The sequence below is a fragment of the Melospiza georgiana genome, chromosome 22, assembly GCF_028018845.1.
Source record: "Melospiza georgiana isolate bMelGeo1 chromosome 22, bMelGeo1.pri, whole genome shotgun sequence".
Lineage (NCBI taxonomy): Eukaryota > Metazoa > Chordata > Aves > Passeriformes > Passerellidae > Melospiza > Melospiza georgiana.
Genome location: NC_080451.1, coordinates 2277136 through 2299324, shown reverse-complemented (window position 1 = coordinate 2299324; position 22189 = coordinate 2277136). Strand labels below are relative to the sequence as shown.

Here is a 22189-nt window from a genome sequence, read left to right as displayed (position 1 = left end):
CCTCATGTTGTGCCAGCTGGACACGAGAACAGCAGTGCTTGGGCAGCAGCCTGTAGTGAAAAGCACGTTTGCTGCCAGCCCAGCACGGTCCTGGGCCCTCTTCTAAAGGCACCAGGAATGATATCATTGATTGGCCTTGTTTTTGGTGCTTGAGGTGGAACAAATTTCCTGAGGGCCTCCTCTCCTTCAGGCTGCAAGAGGTGGAGTTGTGCTGGCTGTGAGCACCGTGCACTGGTTTGGGCCACACCAAGCAGCTGCTGAGAGTCAGGCTCTGGCTCTGTCCATGAGGGCACATGGCAGGGGGGAAGTGGCTCCCAGCAAGAGTGGGGAGGGCAAGGTCTGACAAGGGGAAAGCAGCCCTTGATGTGGCAGGTCAGCTGCAGTTGTTGTCCTTCCCTCTGCTTCCCATTTTGAGCTTTAATGTTGTCAGAGTTGAGAGCAAAAGTCGTTGTTGCTGCAGCAGAATTCCATGCTGCTGTGCTGCTGTGGGTGTCAGTGTGATGCCCAGAGGGATGCAGCTCCCTGGTGCTGTTCCCTGTGCCAGGCAGAGCCATGCAGGCAGTGCCTGGGCTGCCACTGTGTACAGCAGGTGGAGCTGGGGCCAGGCAGTGCCTGGAGCTGTGCAGTGAAGGAGCCAGGGAGCTGCAGGGCCTGGCAGGGGCTGATCAGCCCCTCTGTGGGGCAGCTGCTGTCTCGTGCCCTCCAGGGCTGGGGCAAAGAGCTGAGTTCTCAGGCAGGGCAACAGCACCATGGCAGAGAAGGGAGTCATTTTTACTGAGACCCTGGAGCTGTGTGTTCCTTGAGCCTTAGGGAGCACTGATCCTTGTTGGGAAGGCTTCCCCAGAGCTCGTGGGTCACTGGCACTGTTGCAGGAGTCCTTGCAAGCCTTCTTGGGTAAAGGAGGGGCTGAGGCAGCTGTGGGGCAAAGTGCTCTGCCTGGGGCACTTGGCAGCCTCTGGGTGCTGCCTCTCAGGGTTTGCCCCTCCTTGACAAGACATGTTGGAGTGGGAAGAGGTAGAAGGCAATTTATCCCTGTAGGGCTCTTCAGTGTGCATTTGACAGTGACCAATGTGTTCTGCTCCATTTCACAATCTTTGCGGGTAGGCATTCTCCATTCTCTCAGGATCTCTGATTGTCCTGGGCTCATCTCTTTGCCCAGGTGTCTCGTTCCTGAGCTCCAAGTGTCCTCCCCAGTGCTGCTGTGTGATGAGTGCCACCTGAAGGTGCCCTATGAGAGGAAGATCCTCATTAGGAATCCCAGCCACCTTCCTGGCTGCTACGGGCTTATTCCCCAGGTTTGGCACCACATCCACCTCCTCCTGTCAAATCTTCCTGAGGAGATTATTAGGGGAACAAAGGGTTTGGATAAGACCTTGCTGGTTTCTATTCAGTCTTAAAGATCTGCTGAGAACAGGATCCTACCCAACTGTAAACTTGAGGAGGCAGTTTAAGCTCCTGAGGAAACAGTTGATGCTCTAGTCCTCAGGCTGTTTTCCTGTGGGAGATCTTAGAGGGTTGTGAAAAGCTGCTGCACCCACAGACACCAGTGCCTGTGCTGGCAGCCTCCTTGCAGGATCCCCTGGGAGTGCTAAGCCTACAATTCTTGCATCTTGTTTGTGCCTTTGACCTTTGTCCTGGGGAGCTTTAAAGGTGTGTGTAAGTTGCTGTTGTGGTGGATGTCAAGGAGCCTAAAGTTTCTGGAGACGTCCCTCTGAATCTGCGTTTCATTGTGTCCCTTCCAGAAGCGCAAGGAGGACTCTGCTGTGCTCTACTCCAGCCCCAAGCCCTGTGGGACTGTGCAGCCCCAGAGCACAGCAGAGATCCCAGTTGTGGTGGCAGTGCAGGCCCTGGGCACTCATCGCACCGACCTTCTCATCGGCGTGTTCGGGGATGAGAGGAACCCCCTGGTGAGGGCAAGGGGAGCTGTGAGCCTGTGTGCAGCTGCTCCTGGCAGGGTGCACGGGGACAGGGATTCTGCCGGGGAAAACAGGCACAGGCTGCTGGGGAGAAGGACAGGAGGGATGGGGGCACAAACAGCTCCTGCCTTAGAGGTGGGAATCTCAGTGTCTGACACAGAATGGAGTTGGGCTAAGCTGGAATCCAGGGGGATTTCAGGTCATTTTTCTTTCAAATGCTGTTAACTTTGGAAACATCTGTTTGAAAATGTCATCTCTCTGAGCGCAAGAGAGGATGTCAGAAGTCTTCTGGGAACCTTGGGCTTTCTGTAAAAGAAAGGAAAGCTGGCACTTGAAGAGTGGTTGCAAGGACTGAAGCTTCGATTAAAACATATGGAAATGGCAATGCCAAATTCCCTGGATGGCACCAAACATCTGAACCCGGGCCATCGTGGCACTGCCTGTAAATCAGTGAACAGGAAGGAAAGGCAATGCAGGCTGTGCCAGGGAGCCTGAAGTTTGACCAAACAGTTGCTTTTAACTATCAGGCTGCTTCCCTTAAAGAGGAGGGTTTCTCCCCACCAGAAGAACCAGTTGTTTAACTGTCAGGCTGGTCTTACCTAGAGATTTCTTGCAAAGATAAAAGCTTTCGGACAGTAATTTTTAGTTTGAAAGGTTCTCTTACCTTAATCCTTTCCAATTTGGAGGTGAACATGTAATTTTCTTTTTTCCCAAAAGCCCAGCATTTCAGCTGGAGACTGGTAGCTGTCCCTAAAGAAATAACTTGAGCAGGGTTGAGCTGTTGAAGGTTTTTTAGGTTTCTCTGTTGTGGTTTGTTTTGGGTTTTTTAAACTCTTTCTTGCTTGCTTCCTGGAACAGAGAGCACAATTACGGAGCTCAGGACGGCTGGCAGAAATCTCCCCAAGCCCAAGGCTGGCAGAGCTTGGCAGGATCCCAGCACCACAGCCTGTGTATGTATGGATGGAAGGATGGATGGATGGATGGATGGATGGATGGATGGATGGATGGATGGATGGATGGGGAATGCGACCTGAGTCACCTGGGAGTGTTGTAAAATGTCAACCAACCCCCCAGCGGTGTCAGGGGAACATTGCTGATAAATCCCTGGTGGAGCTGCAGAGTTTCTGGCCTTGGGCACTGGGTGGGCTGTGCTGGCTGGGCACTGGCTGGGTCTGCCCCTCGGTGTCTCAAATCTCACCTTTTTGCTGCCTTCTCTGTCTTTTCCTCTCCCACTGTGCTTTTTGCATCCCCACCAGGTGTAAATGCCTGTCCTCTGTAATTGCTCAATGCGAGCAGTTGCAGCTGCTGCAGCACCTCAGTGCCATCCCTGGGCTGCCTTTAGAACAGACCTGCCCCAGCCTGGATTGGGATGGGCTGGATCAAAGCATTTCTCAGTTCAAGGAGCCAGCACCCAGCCAAGGGCTGCATCCTGGCCAGGAGCTGCTGGTGCAGGTGTCCCTCCCTCCCTCCCTCCCTCCCACTGCAGGTCCCTGTTGATAGTTATTTATTTTCCAGAGATGAGCTCCACCCACCTAAATTCAAACCCCAGCCACCAAAGGAGATGAGAACCAGTCTGGATTGCCCGGCAACTCGATGGAGGCACTTCAGGACTGGACAGGAGGAGGCAGCCAGGGCCCTGTCCAGGTTTAGACCAAATTTGGGGAAGAATGCCCCGAAGCAGCTCCGGTGGGAAAAAAGCAGATCCAATCGGCCCCTCCCCCAACTGGTCCAGCAGGAAAAAATACCTCCCTGGAGAAAGGTGGAAAACAACCTGTTTGTTAAACAATAAAACCAAAACAATATCAAACAATGAGACCCCTTGCCACTCTAAAAGAGATGACAAACTGAGAAAAGCCCCTCCCTGGGTTGCAGCTCACTCAGTCTCTGATCAGTCCCTCCGGTGCTGGAATTGTCTCAGGCCAGGCCAGGCCCGGTGGGCCACAGGTGCAGCTGCAGGTGCTCTCCTGGGTGTTCAGTCCAGAGCAGGTTTCAAGAGGTCCAAAGAAAAGAAAATACACAGTCCAGGGAACTTCTTTGCCTCAGCTAGCTAACACTAACTAAAAAGCCAAAGAAGAGCTCTGTCCCGCTGTCTGTCCGCAGACAACAGCAGTCCAGGGGCAGGAATGTGGGGGAGTGGAGTGCAGTGTATGAAAACAAACTGCGCGCTTCTTCTCTCCCCCCTTCACTCACTGGAACACTGTTAAAGGTGCAAAACTTATTATCCAACATAAACAGAATGAGACGACTGGGGATAAAAGCATCAAATGGTCAACCCAGGACATTCCACCCCTTATCCCCATATCATCTGCTCACTACTAAAACTAATATAAACTCTAACTCTACAAGTACATACATGAAACATCCATTATACAGTTATACCCAGACAATGGTAATAACATTCAGCAAACAGTGATATTTACAGAGGTTTTATCCAACATTCAGATCTCCCTGAGGTACACATCGTGTTCTTCCATCTTTTTGCATTATCCACCATGTGCAACCTGGTCCCTGAGCAAAAACAACCCCATGAATGGGTTTGTCTGTATTCGAGGCAGGATTACTCCAAACTGTCTTCCCTAATAAACCTTTGACATGTACCACTGGGACTTTGTCTCCATCTACTCTCTGCAAAGGCTCAGATTGGGCAGGGCCCATTCGGTTAGTAGAGCCTCGGGTGTGAACTAACCAGGTGGCTTTTGCCAGATGCTGCTCCCAGTTTTTGAAAGATCCCCCACCTAATGCTTTCAATGTGGTTTTTAACAGTCCGTTGTACCTCTCTACTTTTCCTGCAGCTGGTGCATGGTAGGGGATATGGTACACCCCCTCAATGCCATGTTCCCTAGACCAGGTGTTGATAAGGCTGTTCTTGAAATGAGTCCCATTGTCTGACTGAATCCTCTCAGGGGTGCCATGTCTCCACAGAACTTGCTTTTCCAGGCCCAGGATGGTGTTCCGGGCTGTAGCATGAGACACAGGGTAGGTTTCCAACCATCCCGTGGTGGCTTCCACCATGGTCAGCACGTAGCGCTTGCCCTGGCGTGTCTGGGGCAGTGTGATGGAGTCAATCTGCCAGGCCTCCCCATCCTTGTACTTGGACCACCGCCCACCGTACCAGAGGGGCTTCACTCCCTTGGCCTGCTTGATGGCAGCACACGTCTCACAGTCATGGATAACCTCAGCAATACTGTCCATGGTTAAATCCACCCCTTGGCCTCGTGCCCACTTATAGGGGGCATCCCTGCCCTGATGGCCTGAGGCATCGTGGGCCCATCGAGCTAGGAATAACTCTCTTTTATGTTGCCAGTCTAAGTCTATCTTTGACACCTCTATCTTTGCAGCCTGGTCTACTTGCTCATTGTTTTGGTGCTCCTCATTGGCCCTACTCTTGGGAACGTGAGCATCCACATGGCGGACTTTCACAGGTAGCCTCCCTACCCTGGGAGCAATGTCTTTCCACTCTTCAGCAGCCCAAATTGGTTTTCCTCGACGCTGCCAGTTAGCCTGTTTCCACCTCTCCAGCCATCCCCACAGAGCATTGGCTGCCATCCATGAATCAGTGTAGAGGTAGAGCTTTGGCCACTTCTCTCTCTCAGCAATGTCCAGGGCCAGTTGAACAGCTTTGAGTTCAGCAAGTTGGCTTGACCCACCTTCTCCTTCAGTGGCCTCTGCCACCTGTCGTGTGGGGCTCCATGCGGCTGCTTTCCACTTCCGGTTCATTCCCACAATGCGGCACCAACCATCAGTAAAGAGAGCGTATCGTGGATCTTCTGCTGGCAGTTGGTTGTATGGTGGAGCTTCCTCAGCCCGTGTCGCTTCTTGTTCCCCTCCATCAGCGAGACCAAAGTTTTCACCCTCCGGCCAGTTTGTAATTATTTCCAGAATCCCAGGGCGATTCAGGTTTCCAATACGGGCGCGCTGTGTGATAACAGCAATGCATTTGCTCCATGTAGCACTGGTTGCATGGTGCGTAGAGGGAAATTTTACTTTGGATATCCACCCCAGTACTGGTAGTCGGGGTGCCAGGAGGAGTTGTGCTTCAGGGCCTATTACCTCTGAGGCAGCCTGGACTCCTTCATAGGCAGCCAAGATTTCCTTCTCTGTGGGAGTGTAGTTGGCTTCAGAGCCTCTGTAGCTTCGACTCCAAAATCCCAGTGGTTGGCCTCGAGTCTCCCCAGGCACCTTCTGCCAAAGGCTCCAGGACAAGCCATGGTTCCCGGCTGCAGAGTAGAGCACGTTCTTCCCCTCTGGTCCTGTCCTGACTGGGCCAAGGGCCACTCCATGAGCGATCTCCTGCTTGATCTGTGCAAAGGCTTGTTGCTGCTCAGGGCCCCAGTGGAAAGTGTTCTTCTTACGGGTGACCAGGTAGAGAGGGCTCACGATCCGACTCTATTCGGGAATGTGCATCCTCCAAAAACCGATGGCACCTAGGAAAGCTTGTGTTTCTTTCTTGCTGGATGGTGGAGACATTGCTGTGATCTTGTTGATGACATTGGTGGGAATCTGACACCATCCATCTTGCCACTTCACTCTTAGAAACTGGGTCTCTGCGGCAGGTCCCTTGACTTTGCTCTTCTTGATGGCAAAGCCAGCTTTTAGGAGAATCTGGATGATTTTCTCCTCTTTCTGGAACACATCTGCTGCTGTCTTCCCCCACACAATGATGTCATCAATACATTGCAGGTGTTCTGGAGCCTCACCCTTTTCCAGTGCAGCCTGGATCAGTCCATGGCAGATGGTGGGGCTGTGCTTCCACCCCTGGGGCAGTTGGTTCCAGGTGTACTGCACGCCTCTCCAGGTGAAGGCAAACTGAGGCCTGCGTTCTGCTGCCAGGGGAATGGAGAAAAATGCATTGGCAATGTCTATAGTGGCGTACCACCTTGCTGCCTTGGACTCCAGCTCGTACTGGAGTTCCAGCCTGTCCGGCACAGCAGCGCTCAGGGCTGGAGTCACTTCATTCAATGCACGATAGTCCACTGTCAATCTCCATTCTCCTTCAGGTTTACCCACGGGCCAAATGGGGCTGTTGAAGGGTGAGTGGGTCTTGCTGAGCACCCCGTGGCTCTCTAGCTCACAGATCATTTTGTGCATGGGGATCACAGCATCTCGATTCGTTCGGTACTGTCGGCGGTGCACTGTTGAGGTGGCAATTGGTACTCGTTGCTCTTCCACCTTCAGGAGACCTACAGCAGATGGGCTTTCTGACAGTCCAGACAAGTGGTTCAACTGCTTGACACCCTCTGTCTCTACAGCAGCTATTCCAAATGCCCATCTGAGTCCCTTTGGGTCTTTGAAATACCCACTTCGGGGGAAGTCTGTGCCTAAAATGCATGGGGCCTCTGGGCCAGTCACAATAGAGTGTTTCTTCCACTCATTTCCAGTCAGGCTCACCTCAGCTTCCACCAAAGTAAAATCCTGTGATCCCCCTGTCACACCAGCAATAGAAACAGACTCTGTCCCCACATGTCTCGACGGCATTAATGTACATTGCGTACCAGTGTCAACCAAAGCTTTGTATACTTGTGGTTCAGATGTGCCAGGCCAACGAATCCACACAGTCCAAAAAACACGGTTTTCCCCAGCCTCTACTTGGCTAGAGGCAGGGCCCCCCTAAGCCTGGTTATCCTTCTTTCCCTAGGCATATGCCTTGGAGGGTCTTTCAAGGGGATCAAAAATATTGTCATTATCATCATATGTGACAGTTCGGTTACTGGCCACTGGAGCTGCTTCCCTTTTGGAACTTCCTCTCTGAGTCTTCAGTTCACACACCCATTGTGTCAGAGCAGCGGTAGGTTTTCTGTGCCATCTCCCCGTGTCTTCTCCACAATCACGCAGGTAGAACCACAGCTCAGCTCATGGGGTGCTCCTTCTCTCGCCATCTGGGGAACGTCTGCGTTGGGCACCAGAACCTCTGATCTGTACTGCCAAGATTTGGAGAAAGCCCTCTTTAATCTCCTCCCTCAGTTTCTTGTGACCCTCCTCCGTCTTGTCTTCTAATTTTTGCAGACATGTTTCCACTGCTGTGATTCTGGCATGTGTTGGGCCATGCACAGCACCTGCATATGCTCGGAGCTTCCTTGCCATATCCAGCACAGTCTCCTCACCATCATCCTGCTTCATTATTGCTAACGCAGAAGCGTATTCTCGTGGCCCAAGTCGTACAAGTTTTCTCCACATCAGAGATGTGCATGGTACCAAGTCTGGATTTACAGTGTTTCCATCATCTGAGAAGACAATCTCGGCCACTGCCATTTCCCTCAAGCATTGAATCCCTTGCTCTATGGTTTTCCACTGGGTTTGCTGCATATAGAGATCGTCTGTGCACAGGTATCTTTGTGCTACACTTCTTAGGACCCGTTGCCCGAGGCTGTGAGGGTTAGCCCCGCTCATCATTCCTTGGTCGATGACAGGATCCTGTGACGGGGATCCCAAATGCTTGGCTTCAGTGCCATCCAGAATTGTAGCCTTGCCTGCAGCATCCCAGAGACGGAGCAGCCAACAAATTATGGATTCATCAGACCTTCGAGTGTAATCCTTCCCTTGGCCACGAAGGTCCTTCAGGAAAAAGGACTCAATATTTGCGTCTGATCTTGCACCTGCTGCTTTGACTCCTGATTTTATGTCAGGAGGCATCACGGCTTCTTCTCCTGTGTCACCATCATCATCATCATCCACTGGTTGATTAGTTTTTTCTATGCATTTCCCACTTCTAGTACTGGTAGCAACAGCCATGGGTTTAGATGCTGGCTTAGGCTCACTATCTGGTTTGGCTGCTGGCTTCAAGCCTGGGCTGTTGGCTACAGCTCGAGTGGCTGGGATAGCTGATTTATCTCCCTGCCCCCCTGCCTCTGTCTGCTGCCCTACACTATCTCACAGAGTGTGATAAGCATAGGGCAGGGCCCAGCCTCTCCAGGGACTAATTACAGCAGAAAATTGGAGGCCATGATTGCACAAACCTCTCAGAGACTCCAAGGCAAAAGCCAAACCCAAAAAAGGTCCTTTGAAAAACTTGCAGTCCCTGCAGGGAGCATTCAGGAGCCCCCAGGGCCATTGCTGAGCAAGGCTCCCCAGGGACTCCTTCCAGCAGATCCTTGAGGCCACTGGGATATGGGCTAGGGGGGGATGCTGAGGGCAGGACAAGGGGCTGACCGTGCCCAGCCTGGCTGGGGCTGTGCCAGGAGGCCCCAGGGCCTCAGGACAAGGTGTGTCCTCACAGCCCTTGGTGGCACAGACCCTGCTGTGCCCCAGGGCACCAAGAACTGGCTTCTCTTTGTCCCCACCTGTCATCACTGCCTCCAGTTCTCTGCTCTGCCTGGGGCCTGGGGACACTTTCTCAGTCGTGTCCCTGACAGGGATCTCTTCAAAGTACAAGGAACTTCAGTGTTTCAATAGAAGTGAGTTCTTGAGGGTTTTGTGACATCACTGAGTGGGTGGTGACATCACAGTGCTGGCTGTGACACCCCAGAGTAGGGTGTGAGGCCATAGAGCAGAGTCTGCCATCATAGAGGGTGGCTCTGTGGCATCAGAGAGTGAGTTGTGACATCACCTGGTGGCTGTGGAACATCATAGAGCAGGCTGTGACCTCACAGAACAGATGGTGACATCACAGGGTGACTTTGTGACATCACTCTTGTGTGACATCACAGCACTGCTGTATGACATCACAAGGTGACATAAAGTTGGTTCTGTGACATCACAGGGGGCTGTGGGACATCACAGAGATGGCTGTGGGACATCACAGCAATGGCTGTGTGACATCACAGGGGGCTGTGTGACATCACATGGGCTGTGTGAACTCACAGGGGGCAGTGTGACATCACAGGGGGCAGTGTGACATCACAGGGGCAGTGTGAGGTCCCCCGTTTTGCAGAGAAAAGAAGAAACCTCACAACTTTATAAAAGTTGTAAAGCTCGGTATGTTTATTTAGGGCGCCGGACACATGCGGAGAAAACTCTCCTCAAAAAGGCCTGCGTACCTCTGAGAACTTCAGATCTCCTTTTATCCCCCTCTCCAATACATATGCATACAGTTTCACAATGGGTTCATACATATTCATTTTTATAGGTTTTGTGCGACTTTTACCACTAGTTCCTTTTTATCAGCAAGAATTCCGAGGTCAGGCTGACTTGCCCTTACAGCCATCCCTGTCTCTCTCTATCATCTTCTGTCTCCTCCCCTTTATCTCTGTCCTTCGCTGAAGTAACTTCACTGAGCTTAGGCCTTGCAGTCTGGCTAAATAACTACGATTTCTTACCACAGACACAACTCAAAAATGTACATTTCACCTAAATTAAAATGGATTTCTACCCTGGAAAATTTTCACTTTGCTTCATCCCGGGGAGGTCACTCTGCCCCGGCCCCCCTCACAGTTCCCCCAGAGCAGTCCAACCCTGCTCGTGCACAGTGGGGTCCCCTGTCCCCCCGGGTCCCCCGGCCCCGCAGCCTCCCCCAGAGGATGTTCCACGAGATTGACCCCAGAGCCTGACACGGGGACGGGGGCCGGGGCCCTGGGGGTGGCACAGGGGGACAGGGACCCCCCGGCAGCGTCCCCGTGTGCCCCAGGGCCAGAGCCTGGGCCAGGGCTCCTTCACCCTGGTACGAACAAGGGCTTGAGAGCGCTGAAAAAATCCCCAGCAAGGGAGCAGCAAAAACCAGATTGAATATTAAGGGACAGCAGCACAGAGTTCCTTGGCAAGAGTCACTTTGCTCATGACTGGACACTTCAGGCACACCAGGGAAACAAAGCAACAGCAACGCCAAACAGAATCCAGGCAATCAAACCAGAAATTAACCCAGAACTGTCCCTCTGCGTGTGTGTGTGACACAAGGACAGTGAGCGCAAGGATCAAAGGAATACGGCCTAAAAGCTTAACAGAGCTCAAACTCAACAGGACTTAACTGATACCTTAACCTTAACTGATATTTTCAACTTCACAATTTAGCAAAAGAGCAGAGTCTAACGGCATTTAACCTAACTTAAACCTATGACTTTGCAATTTAACAGAGGAATAACACTTTACAATACTTATCTTATAACTTATATTAAAGGTAACAACTCAGCAACTAAGAACAACTCTTAGCAGCATTTATCTTCACGTAGATCGTGTGATTTAATTTAGCTACAGGCCTGACTGACTCAGCTATCCAAGGCACTCCAACCCCTCAGAGTTCTGTGGCATTTCTGCCACATTTCCCCAGCACAGGCACTCCTGTGTGCACACAGACACAAAGAGTCAGTGCACGGCAGCAGTGAGCAATTCCCCTGAGGGCAGGCAATGCTCACTGCTGATGCTTTGGCATCTCCCCAGCAAAGGGCAAAGGGCTGAGCCTGGAGGAGTGGGGGGATCGGCCCAGGCTCCATCGTTGTTCAGGATGCCCGGGTGCTGCAAACGGGAGAGTTCCCGGCTGGGAGAGGCCCCACTCAGAGGGAGCCGCTGGCCCAGGAGAGCTCCAAGGGCTCCTTTTGGAGCGCTGTTTGCAGGGCCCCAAGAGAGGGGCTTCAGTCCCAGCAATGGTTCATCCTGGCCGCACTTGGCACCAACAGCTTTCTTTGGCAGTGTGAGAACAGGGTTGTTGTGCCACGGAGGGAACAAAAACAGTTCCCAGGGCTGCTGCTAAAGGAACCAGGAGCTGGTTGGGCAGCAGCAGTGCCTGGAGCAGACAGTGTTTGTGATGAGCTGCAGAGGAGCTGAGCCCAGGGGCTGTTGGCCAAGGTCGACGCCCAGGGAGCATTTCTCAGCTGGCAGGGCGGCCTGAGAAGGGGAGGGGGGAATGCAGCAGCACAGGGCCATGGAACCAAGGGACCATTGTGACACTGTGGAGCCCTGTGAGACCAAGGGACAATTATGACACTGTGGGGCCATGTCAGACCAAGGGACCATTGGGACACTGTGGGGCCGTGTGAGACCAAGGGACCAGTGTGACACTGTGGGGCCTCATGGAATCATGGAGAGCACTGTGACATTGCTGGGCCTCATGGAACCAAGGGGACTGTACTGATGCAGTGTGGCTCCATGGAATGTAGGGATCATTGTGACACTGAGAGGCCCCTTCCAACCAAGGGTCCATTGTGGCACCGTGGTGTGGAGAGTATTATTAATAATTGGTTAGCTGAGAAAGGCCATACTGACATAATGCCGCTGGTTAAGCTGAAGGAGAAAAGTCAGCAGTCAGCAAGCTGAAAGGAAAAGTCAGCAGTGACCTTGCTGCAACATGAGGATAGGGAGTAGAGATTAGTCCTGAATATATCCTAAGAATATGTAGAAAGTATCAAAAGTAGAACCATAGGAATGCAGAAGTAGGCGTAGGTGCTGATATGTAACTGACCAATCCTGAGCTCAACTTTTGCAATATGTATGAAGCTCATTATTAACTGTATTTAACCCACCGTACTGATCAATAAAATCGAGCCTGTGATGATCAAACTGATGTCCTGGTTCCCTTCCATCGACAAATGGTGGAGAATGCGGGCAAAGCTGAATCTCTGCCCTTTTCTCTTGGATTAAAAGAAAAAGGGATTACACCACGGTCAAGGAAGTTGTGTTTGGGTCCTTGCAGCCGGGACGATGCAGGAATTCGAAGCACCCTTGAGGTTCACAACGGTGACTCAAGCCAATACGTGTCCGCTGGAGCCTGGAGAGCTGCAACAGCGCGCGCTGATTAATAGGTATGGATAGGCAAGCGGCATATGATTTATTTACCGCCTATTTAGAGCGGTGTGGGATAAAAGGGATAGATTTAAAAAAGGAGTTACCAGGGTTATTAGCTTATGGCCATGCTAAGGGTATCTTTTCTAACCCTCATACAGTTCATGAGCTAGCAGAGTGGAAGAAGTTTGGGGAAATACTGTGGGATACAGTGCTAGATGATGATAAGTCAGCAAAGAAATTCGGAAAGGTATGGCGGGTGGTGTATAACATGTTACTTCAGCAGGTCTCTGAGAGAAAGGCAGCAGAAAGGGCGACAGAAGCTCATAAGAGGAATATAGGGTATGGTCGTGAAGATGATCCCTTGGCACCTTCTGTAACTAAGGTACTTATGCCTAAGAGTCCCCAGCAAAGTGGTGTGGAGGATTTTCCTATAGGCGCAGTGGAACTGTCTGCACCTTTCCTGTCAGAGGGGGAGGGCGAGTCGGATGGTGGGGGTAAGAGCAAACCAGCTTTGCCTCCGCCACCAGCTTCAGGCGGGTCGGATGGTGGGGGTGGGAGCAAGCCAGCTTCGCCTCCGCCGCCAGCTTTGCCTACGCCGCTTCCCCTCAGCGAGCCGGCTCCGGTTACGGCTTCAGCGGGGGGGCTGATTCCTCCGCGCGAGCCAGCCCCTGCTTCACTGCCTTCCCCGTGCGAAACCTCGGTGTCTGCACCGAAGCACCAGCAGCATAGCACCCTTAAAGAGTCAGATCCCATCCCAGGGGAACACCGTGATCCATGGGGGGAGATGGCTAAACAAAGGAGGGAAGCTTGGGCTGCTTTGGCAAAGGAAGTAATGCAAATGGGGGATGGTGAAGCGGTGGAAATAGCTTCTAGTCTTGCATGTCCAGTCACATACACACCACAGTATGATGCACAGGGGAACCTTACGCATAATATAGCAGAATATACTCCCTTAGATTGGAAGCTGTTTACTCAGCTACATTCTACGGTTAGTCAGTTTGGAGTAAAAAGTGAACCTGTTAGGCAAATGTTAGATTATCTTTTTAATACTCAGGTTTTATGTCCTAATGATTTAAGAGGAATAGTTCGGTTGATATTCACTCAGCATCAGCAGTTATTGTTTAATGCACATTGGCAGGTATGCCTTGCAAAATAGCAATCCAGCAACTCAAAGAGTGTTAGCTACTTTAGGGGCAAATTAGACTATTGAGGAAGCACTAGAGCGAATGGCATTAATGCCAACAGCTTCACAGGCATTTAAACCAGAAGCCTTAAAGGAATTAGGATTGGGGTTGCAAAAGCAAGCAGAGTCTACTCAGAATCAGGTGTTAGCTGCTCTTGCTCCTCTCCGAAGTGGCTCACTGGCATTCACGCAAGGAGGTTCGAAGCCATTCCTCAAGTGTTACCGATGCGGCAACGAAGGACACACACGCCGAACGTGCCGAGCGACTGGCGTATGGTGTCAACACTGCCGATCCAGCTCCCACAACACTACGGCTTGTAGGCGCCGGTCGGGAAACCATCCGCGGAGCGCGCATCTCGGGGGCCGTGCCCAGACACAAGTTGCCGCCGTGACATCGGAGACACCAGCAGCTGCCGTGACATCGCTGCCACCTCCTGTCTGCAACCCGCAACAACCGGGAGCCTCGGCTTGGATTTATCAGCAGCAGTAGACGTCACACTAATGACGAACCGGCCTGAGAGGATACCCACTGGAGTAAAGGGTCCTCTTATATTAAATGGACAAACATGTGGAGCATTATTGCTGGGACGTTCCTCTATAACTATGTTGGGATTATTTGTTTTCCCTGGTGTTATCGATGCGGACTTTACAGGGGAAATACAAATCATGGCTTACACCCTTTATCCTCTGATTAAAATTACAAAGGGACAATGCATTGCACAATTGGTACCACTATCACAAATGACATCAGGAATACAATCATTTACTGGGCAAACACGGGATGAAAAAGGTTTTGGCTCTACTGGTGTTACACTTTTAACTGCGGATTTACAAAATAGACCAAAGCAAAAGGTTGAAATTACCTATGGGCATCAAAGCATAACCCTTTATGGATTACTGGATACAGGAGCAGATACCAGCATCATTTCTCCAGAAGCATGGCCACAACATTGGCCCCTATTTCCTTCATCAAACATGCTCACAGGAGTGGGAGGATTTACATTGGCAAGCAGATCACCGTCTTTGTCTGTGTGCATTGAGAATCAACAAGTGTCTGCTGTGTTTTCAATTGTTCAACTGCCTCCTACAGTTTCCTGCTTAATTGGAAGGGACATTTTAACACAATTGGGAGTGGTGTTAACTAATCAGCACCCTTTGGGGTAATTGCCATTGCTTGGACTTTCCCCATTCCACTCACCTGGAAAACGGATACACCGGTGATGGTTAAGCAATGGCCATTAAGAGGGGAGAGTCTTATGCATGCCCATGAATTGGTAAAGGAACAATACACACAGGGATAGCTTACAAACCCTGGAATTGTTAGCAGAAGTATGGGCAGTGTCCAACTTACAGGAACCTTTAAATGTGGTCACAGACTCTATGTATGTTGCAGGAGTAGTCAAACAAATAAAGGAAGCGGCAATTAAGGAAGTGAATAATAAACGATTGTATGAGTTACTGATACAGTTAAGGAAGGCTTTACGAGAGAGAAATGCAGCATATTCTGTGATTCATATTAGGAGTCATAAGTGGTCTGAAGGTTTAGGAGAAGGGAATGAACGTGCAGATAAATTGGTTACCCTACCCATTGATAATTCTTGTCCTATTGACAAGCACACATTGGCCAGAGAAGCACATAGTAGATATCATCAAAATGCAAGAGGTTTAGCAAAACACTTTGAGCTGAGTTTGTCAGAAGCCAAGGCCATTGTCAGAGCATGTCCAACATGTAGTTATCATAATGGTGGGATAGGTCTAGGCATCGGGGTTAATCCTCGAGGTTTAGAAATAAATGAGAAATGGCAAATGGATGTTACACACATATAGCCAGATTTGGTAAAGTCAAGCATGTGCACGTCACCATAGGTACATATAGTCATTACATATGGGCTACGGCTCAGGGAGGACAGAAAGCTATACAGGTTATCAGACACCTGTTAAGTTGTTTCGCTGTTATGGGAGTTCCAAAGACTATTAAAACGGATAATGGTCCAGCTTATGTAAGTGCTAGGGTTCGGAAATTTTTGAATCAGTGGTCTGTTAAGCACGTGACAGGTATTCCACACTCTCCTACTGGACAGGCAATAGTGGAAAGAGCAAACGGTACCCTTAAGCAGTATATTGAAAAACATCAAGATTTGGCAGATCCACAAGCATGTTTGGCTATGGTTTTGTATGTGATTAATCATTTATGCATTTTTGGGGAAGATGATACCCCTCCTGCAATGAAACATCATCCGAGGTCAGGTCAGGAAAATACTAAGGAAACAGAGGTCTGGGATAAGTATAAGAACCCAAGTACCGTACTATGGGAAAAACCTGCAAAGGTATTACATTGGGGTCGGGGGTATCTTTGTGTTTCCTCACCTACAGGGCCTTTGTGGGTGCCTGCTAAGTGGACTAAACCTGTTTTTGATGCAGCCTCTGGTGGATTGCCTTATGGAGGAGGACAGGGAGGGACTGGGGAAGAAACTGCTTCTAGTCCTATGACCACTACTGTTACAATTGAAGGGGCACTCGGAAGCGGTGGACAGAGCACTGACACGTCACTACCGGACGGCCCAGGAGTTGATTCGTTTCATTGACTCATTATCAACTTTTCGCTTAACAAATCCAGCGAAACTACATTGCCTTGACTGTCACAATCCACATTGTGCTGCCTGGATAGCTCTACGTTGTGGAGGTCGTGAAAGAACTTTTTGGATAGAACAATCATTATTGTGGGACTTGTGGTGTCACACTTGTGAACACGAGCACACGTGGGGCAAAAGCTGGCAAGATGAATTAAGGAGACAAACAGGGCAAAACGCATATATAGCTTTAAGTCTTTATGAGTCTCCTGAACAGAAAATTCTTGCTTATTATCGATGGGAAGTACAATGTATTGTAAATAGAATTAAGGTTCAAAGTAAATCACGTATAGTTTCTATAAGGTGTAGGACATTAGTGCCTTTAACACAGCATTCAATTGTAGGAGCCTTCAAAGGGGATCCTGATAGGGCATTATATTGCTGCATTGACAAGTTGCAAAAATTAAGTTTGCAAGAGGCAGGACTAGTAAAATCAGGAGCAGCAAGATTGAAGATAGATAAGAAAAAGAAGGTAAAAAGGGAACGGTCTCATTTGAACAAGGATATCAGTGATTGCTAATTAATTTTCTATGATTAGAACACTTTTACAGTTGTGGGACCCTCAGGAGGATATAGTTGTTGAGGAGGATAACGAACAAGAACTACGATTACGAAATAAGATACGCCTTGTGTTAAAGAAAGACCTTGAGCTGTTAGCCTCATATAGTAAAAAAGCTGAAGAGGCTTTGCGATCACCACCATTGAATTGGTTGCTTTGGACTGAAGAAACAGACTTTTATACTGGTCCTTACTTATATTCACTTCCTTGTTATGTTTGCAAAAGGGATAATGATAAGTGCTATGCATGGGTAGCTTTGCATTGTGCAGATTGTAATCAGGTTTATTGGTATTCACAGAGGTCAGTAGATTATTTATGGTGTGCACCTTGTTCTGGAAGGTGGATTCGAAATTTTTTCTGGGTTAGAGCTCTTGAACAAAGTACTGGCCTGCCAGGACGGACAGGATTACAGCTCTTTGAGAGTGCAGAACAAGTGGTTATAGCATATCTTAGGTGGAAGTTGCAGGAAAACCTTAGAATATTTGAAATTAATAAAGCCTCACACATCATAGCAGCTCGCTGTAAAGCTGATTTGCCTTCAAACTTACCTCATGCTATACCTGTGAGCAAGGATGCTGTTTTAGAATTAGATCAGTATATTCAAAAATTGACTCAGCCTTACAATAGACAATCTAGCAAACCAGGGAAAAGACAGCGAAGAAAGGAAAAACAACGCAAGCAGAAGGAAGAAAGAGAGAAGCAAAGCAAGCAGAAAGAAAAATGAGGTTTGTTTTTGTTATAATGCTCAATGCTGTAGCAAGTGAAGCAGTAGGAATAACACACTTTAGTCAACCAAGGGAAAATTTATGGGTGATACTTGCTAATCAAACTAACCAATCATCACTTTGTCTTAGTCTTGGAGGAGTCACTAACCCATTTCGAACATGCCTGGTGGGATTTCCGGTGTGGTCTCCTGGAGAATTTTGCAGTTTGATAAACAATCAAACCTCATGCATGTCTAACATGTCAAACATCACATTGCCAGTACAACAAGGGTATACTGCAGGTCAGAGTGATGGCTATCGTCAATGCTTACTAATCCAATCACTTAACACCTCTTTGCATTCTCCTCCTGAGGAACTGGATCTTTTTGGAAGTACAAATGCCAGTATATCTAACACTACAGCTGGTGGATGGTTTAGCTTCAAACTTTCGGGTGCTCAGAATTTAAACCAACCTAAAGAAACATGGGCCACCCTAGATTCATCCCTGAATGTGAGTGAATTCTCTCCACAGCATTACAGTCAATGTAACGGCACAAATATCACAGCACCAATGAAATTACCCACAGGAATATTTTTGATTTGTGGAGACAGGGCGTGGAATGGCATACCAGCTAAACCACAGGGTGGACCCTGTTTTTTGGGAAAATTGTCACTGTTTCACCCTAATGTGTCCTTGCTAATGCAGCTGAGTCAAAATTCAAACAGGAAAAAACGTAGCATACATGACTTAGACTGCAGCCAGATAGGAGATCCACGGTGTTGGGGACATTCAAACAGGTGGTGGTTTCAACTATCTTGCCAGGAGGATCTGCCAATAAAGCTATGAATTTAGCAAAACAATTAGGATGCTGGGCAAGGGGTGAGCTGAACAAGACATCACAAATTCTAGACATGTTAACCGCAGATGTGCAAAGTGTTAACCATGCTGTTTTGCAAAATGGAGCTGCTGTAGATTTTTTGCTCTTAGCACAAGGGCATGGATGTGAAGAGTTTGAGGGAATGTGTTGCATGAATCTGTCTGATCATTCGGTGTCCATTCACACTAAGATAAAAGATCTGCAACAGGGACTTCACAAACTTAAGGAAGAAGACGGTTTAGGAATTGACGAATGGCTTAAAGGCTTAGGACTTGGACCGTGGCTGAGGAACCTTGTGATCTATGCTATAGGACTTCTGGGTGTAATTTTACTGTTTTTGCTTATTTTGCCATGTATCTTTAACTGTATTCAAAACATGGTCAGCCATACAATAGCAAAAACATGGCAAACTAATCTCTTTGCACAAGAAGAAAACGGGGGAAATGTGGAGAGTATTATTAATAATTGGTTAGCTGAGAAAGGCCATACTGACATAATGCCGCTGGTTAAGCTGAAGGAGAAAAGTCAGCAGTCAGCAAGCTGAAAGGAAAAGTCAGCAGTGACCTTGCTGCAACATGAGGATAGGGAGTAGAGATTAGTCCTGAATATATCCTAAGAATATGTAGAAAGTATCAAAAGTAGAACCATAGGAATGCAGAAGTAGGCGTAGGTGCTGATATGTAACTGACCAATCCTGAGCTCAACTTTTGCAATATGTATGAAGCTCATTATTAACTGTATTTAACCTGCCGTACTGATCAATAAAATCAAGCCTGTGATGATCAGACTGATGTCCTGGTTCCCTTCCATCGACACCGTGGGGCCTTATGGAACCATGGAGACCATTATGACACTGTGGGGTGTTATGGAACCAAGGGGCCATTGTGACACTGCGAGACTCCATGGAACCAAAGGTCCATTGTGACATTGCAAGGCCTCATGGAACCATGCAAAGACAATTAAGACACTTTACAGCCTCATGGAACCAAGGGGCCATTGTGACACTGAGGGGCACCACGGAAACACAGAGACCATTGTGACACTCAGGGGACTCATGGAAACATGCAGACCATTGTGACGCTGTGAGGCCTCATGGAATCAGTGAGACCATTGTGACCCTGGGAGGACCATTGTGCTATTGTGGGGCCTTGTGAAACCAAGAGGCCTTTGTGACACTGCAGGGCTGCATGGAACCAAAGGTCCATTGTGCACTGCAGGGCCTCATGTCATCGGTGGTCCATTGTGACACTGGGCAACCAAAGGAGACCCTTGTGACACTGCAGGGCTACATGGAATCAAAGCTCCAGGGTGACACAGAGTGGCCTCCTGTCATCAATGGTCCATTGTGACACTGGGCAACCAAAGGAGACCATTGAGACACAGCAAACCCCCAGGGTCCAAAGGTCCATTGTGACACTGCAGACCTCATGGAACAGAGTGGGGCCTGGGGGACTACAGAGACCATTGTGACACTGCAAAGCCTCATGGAATCCTTGGGACAATTGTGACACTGCGGGGCCTTATGACACCTAGGGGCTACTGTGACATTGTGGGACCCCATTGAACCTAGGGGCCAGTGTGACACTGCAGGTCTTCTTGTAATCAAGGGGCCATTGTGACACTGCTGGAACCCATGGAATCAAGTCACCATTATGACACTGCGGGGCCCCATGGATCCAAGGCACCATTGTGACACTATGGAGCCCCATAAAACCAAGGGAACACAGAACAGCTCTGGCTGGTTTGGCCTCCCATGGACTGCCTGACTGGTCCAACTGACCTTTGCATGTTGAGTGTCACTTCTCATGTGCTGCCGAAACACTGGGGCTCTGTGCTTTCCTTCCTATGGAAAAGAACTGTCCTTCTGCTCCAGGCACCCATGGCCAGAAGTGGGATTTCACCTCCAAATTTCCTTTATATCCAGGGATTCTTCCCATAGGAATATTGCCAGGACAAGTCTGGCTGGCAGTGGTTTCACAAGGGTCACCTCTCATCCGTCCCCAAAACACTGAGGGAGGCTCCATGCTCTCCTTCCCATGGGAAAGAACTGTCCTGCTTTTCCAGGTGCCCGTGGCCGAGATTGGGTTTCCACCTCCAAAATTCCCTAAATCCAAACTATGCTATTACTGACAAGTCTAGCTGGCCTTGGCCTGCTGAGGCTGTCACCTGCCTTCCAAACCTTGGGGCTCTGTGTTTTCCTTCCCATGGAAAAGAACTGTCCTTCTCAGCCAGGTGCCCATGGCCACAAATGGGATTTCACCTCCAACACTGCCTGTTGTGACAGACTGGAGGAGATTGTTGGCTCTAAACATTTGTGTGTGGGGGAGGAAGGGGCAGGTCCAGCCTTGCCCTGCCCTGTGAGCCCAGCCCTGCCCTGCCCTGTGACCCCAATCCCTCCAGGGGCCTCCAGTGGGTTTACGGTTTCTACCTGAACCGCGGCACACTGAACCCCCAGCACCGCCGTTCCACCCTGGGCACTGGGGCCCTCTTGGCTCTACTCAGTGCTGCTGCTGTACTCGGGGCACCCTAAACCCTGCTAGGGACCCGTGTCCCCCCACTGCAGGGATTGTGCGCGACTCACACTGCCGCGATCCTCCACGCACCCGGAGCGCCATTCGGGGTTTGCGTGCCAGCTCACCAATGCGTCTGCCACCCTCAGCACACCCTGAGGGCACCTACCAAGTCTTAAGGGGAAAGGCCGACCCCTTGTGTGCCACTCACCTTTCTATTCCTCCCCACGCCCAGACGGGGGGCCCACCTCATTCCCCTGGGAGGCGTCTCACTCACTCAGGCTTCTCTTGCTTCCCTCTCTTTCTGGCCGGTCTCCTCGCAGGAGTCCGGAACCGTGGTACTCGGAGGGCCACAGCTGCTTCGGGCTCCGAGCTGCTGGGCCCCGTCTCACACACACTTCTTTCGCTTGCCTCCTACTTCTGCCACCGCCTTTACTCACCGATGCTCCTCCACACTGGTCCTAGGCTGCTGCCGACCGGTCCAGATAGGGCCAGATATCCCGGAGGCCCTCAGTCCTCTTCGGGTGTGGTCTGGCCTGGACCAGTCCCCAAGACTGTTATGAACGGCACATGTCCAGCTCTTTAGTGATTTCAGCTTTACTGGAAACAGTCTAGGTAGGGGACCCATGGGGGTGTGCGCACACCACCGCTCCTCCCGAGACGGCGTGGAGGAGGAGGAGGAGGTCAACTCCGTCGTCCAGCAGAGCTGGGTCTTCTTTCCTCATAAGAGTCTCTGAGTCGACGGCTGTTGGTTTCAGGTTCATAATCTTTATACTGCTCTTGGCCCACTCTGGTAAGGGTGACGTAGGCAAAAAGTTCTGACCTGTGTCTTTGATATTGTCTCAAGTTTCTCTCTGTTTAGAGGTGTTAGTTTGATTCTTTATTTGCATGGTGCTTCATTGTTCTAGAGGTTTTTGTTATGTAATCCTTTTCTGCTAAGTCTTATGGGAGTTTCATATTTGCCTATTAGGTGACGTAATCATCTTCTTTATGGTCTTGGATGGTTTGCCATTTTAGAGGAGAGTGGGAGCAGCGGCGGTAATACCCAACGGTAAGGGGATTTACATAATTATAAAACCTTTAACAAACAATTAATAACTAACATTGGAACATTACATAACTATAAAACATTAAGCAAACAATCTATAACTATCATTGGAAC

At 49.7% G+C, this 22189-nt stretch overlaps 1 protein-coding gene across 1 annotated transcript in view; it reads left to right on the top strand.

Annotated features, from left to right (window-relative positions):
- LOC131092453 (uncharacterized) overlaps positions 1 to 14067 on the top strand; it is a 45239-nt gene extending 31172 nt beyond the window's left edge. Inside the window, exons 15-17 of the mRNA XM_058039137.1 lie at positions 1160 to 1295; positions 1845 to 1907; positions 13918 to 14067. Of these exons, the coding sequence (XP_057895120.1) occupies positions 1160 to 1295; positions 1845 to 1907; positions 13918 to 14067 (349 nt within the window). The remainder of the gene's footprint in view (positions 1 to 1159; positions 1296 to 1844; positions 1908 to 13917) is intronic.
- The last annotated feature ends 8122 nt before the right edge of the window (positions 14068 to 22189 follow it).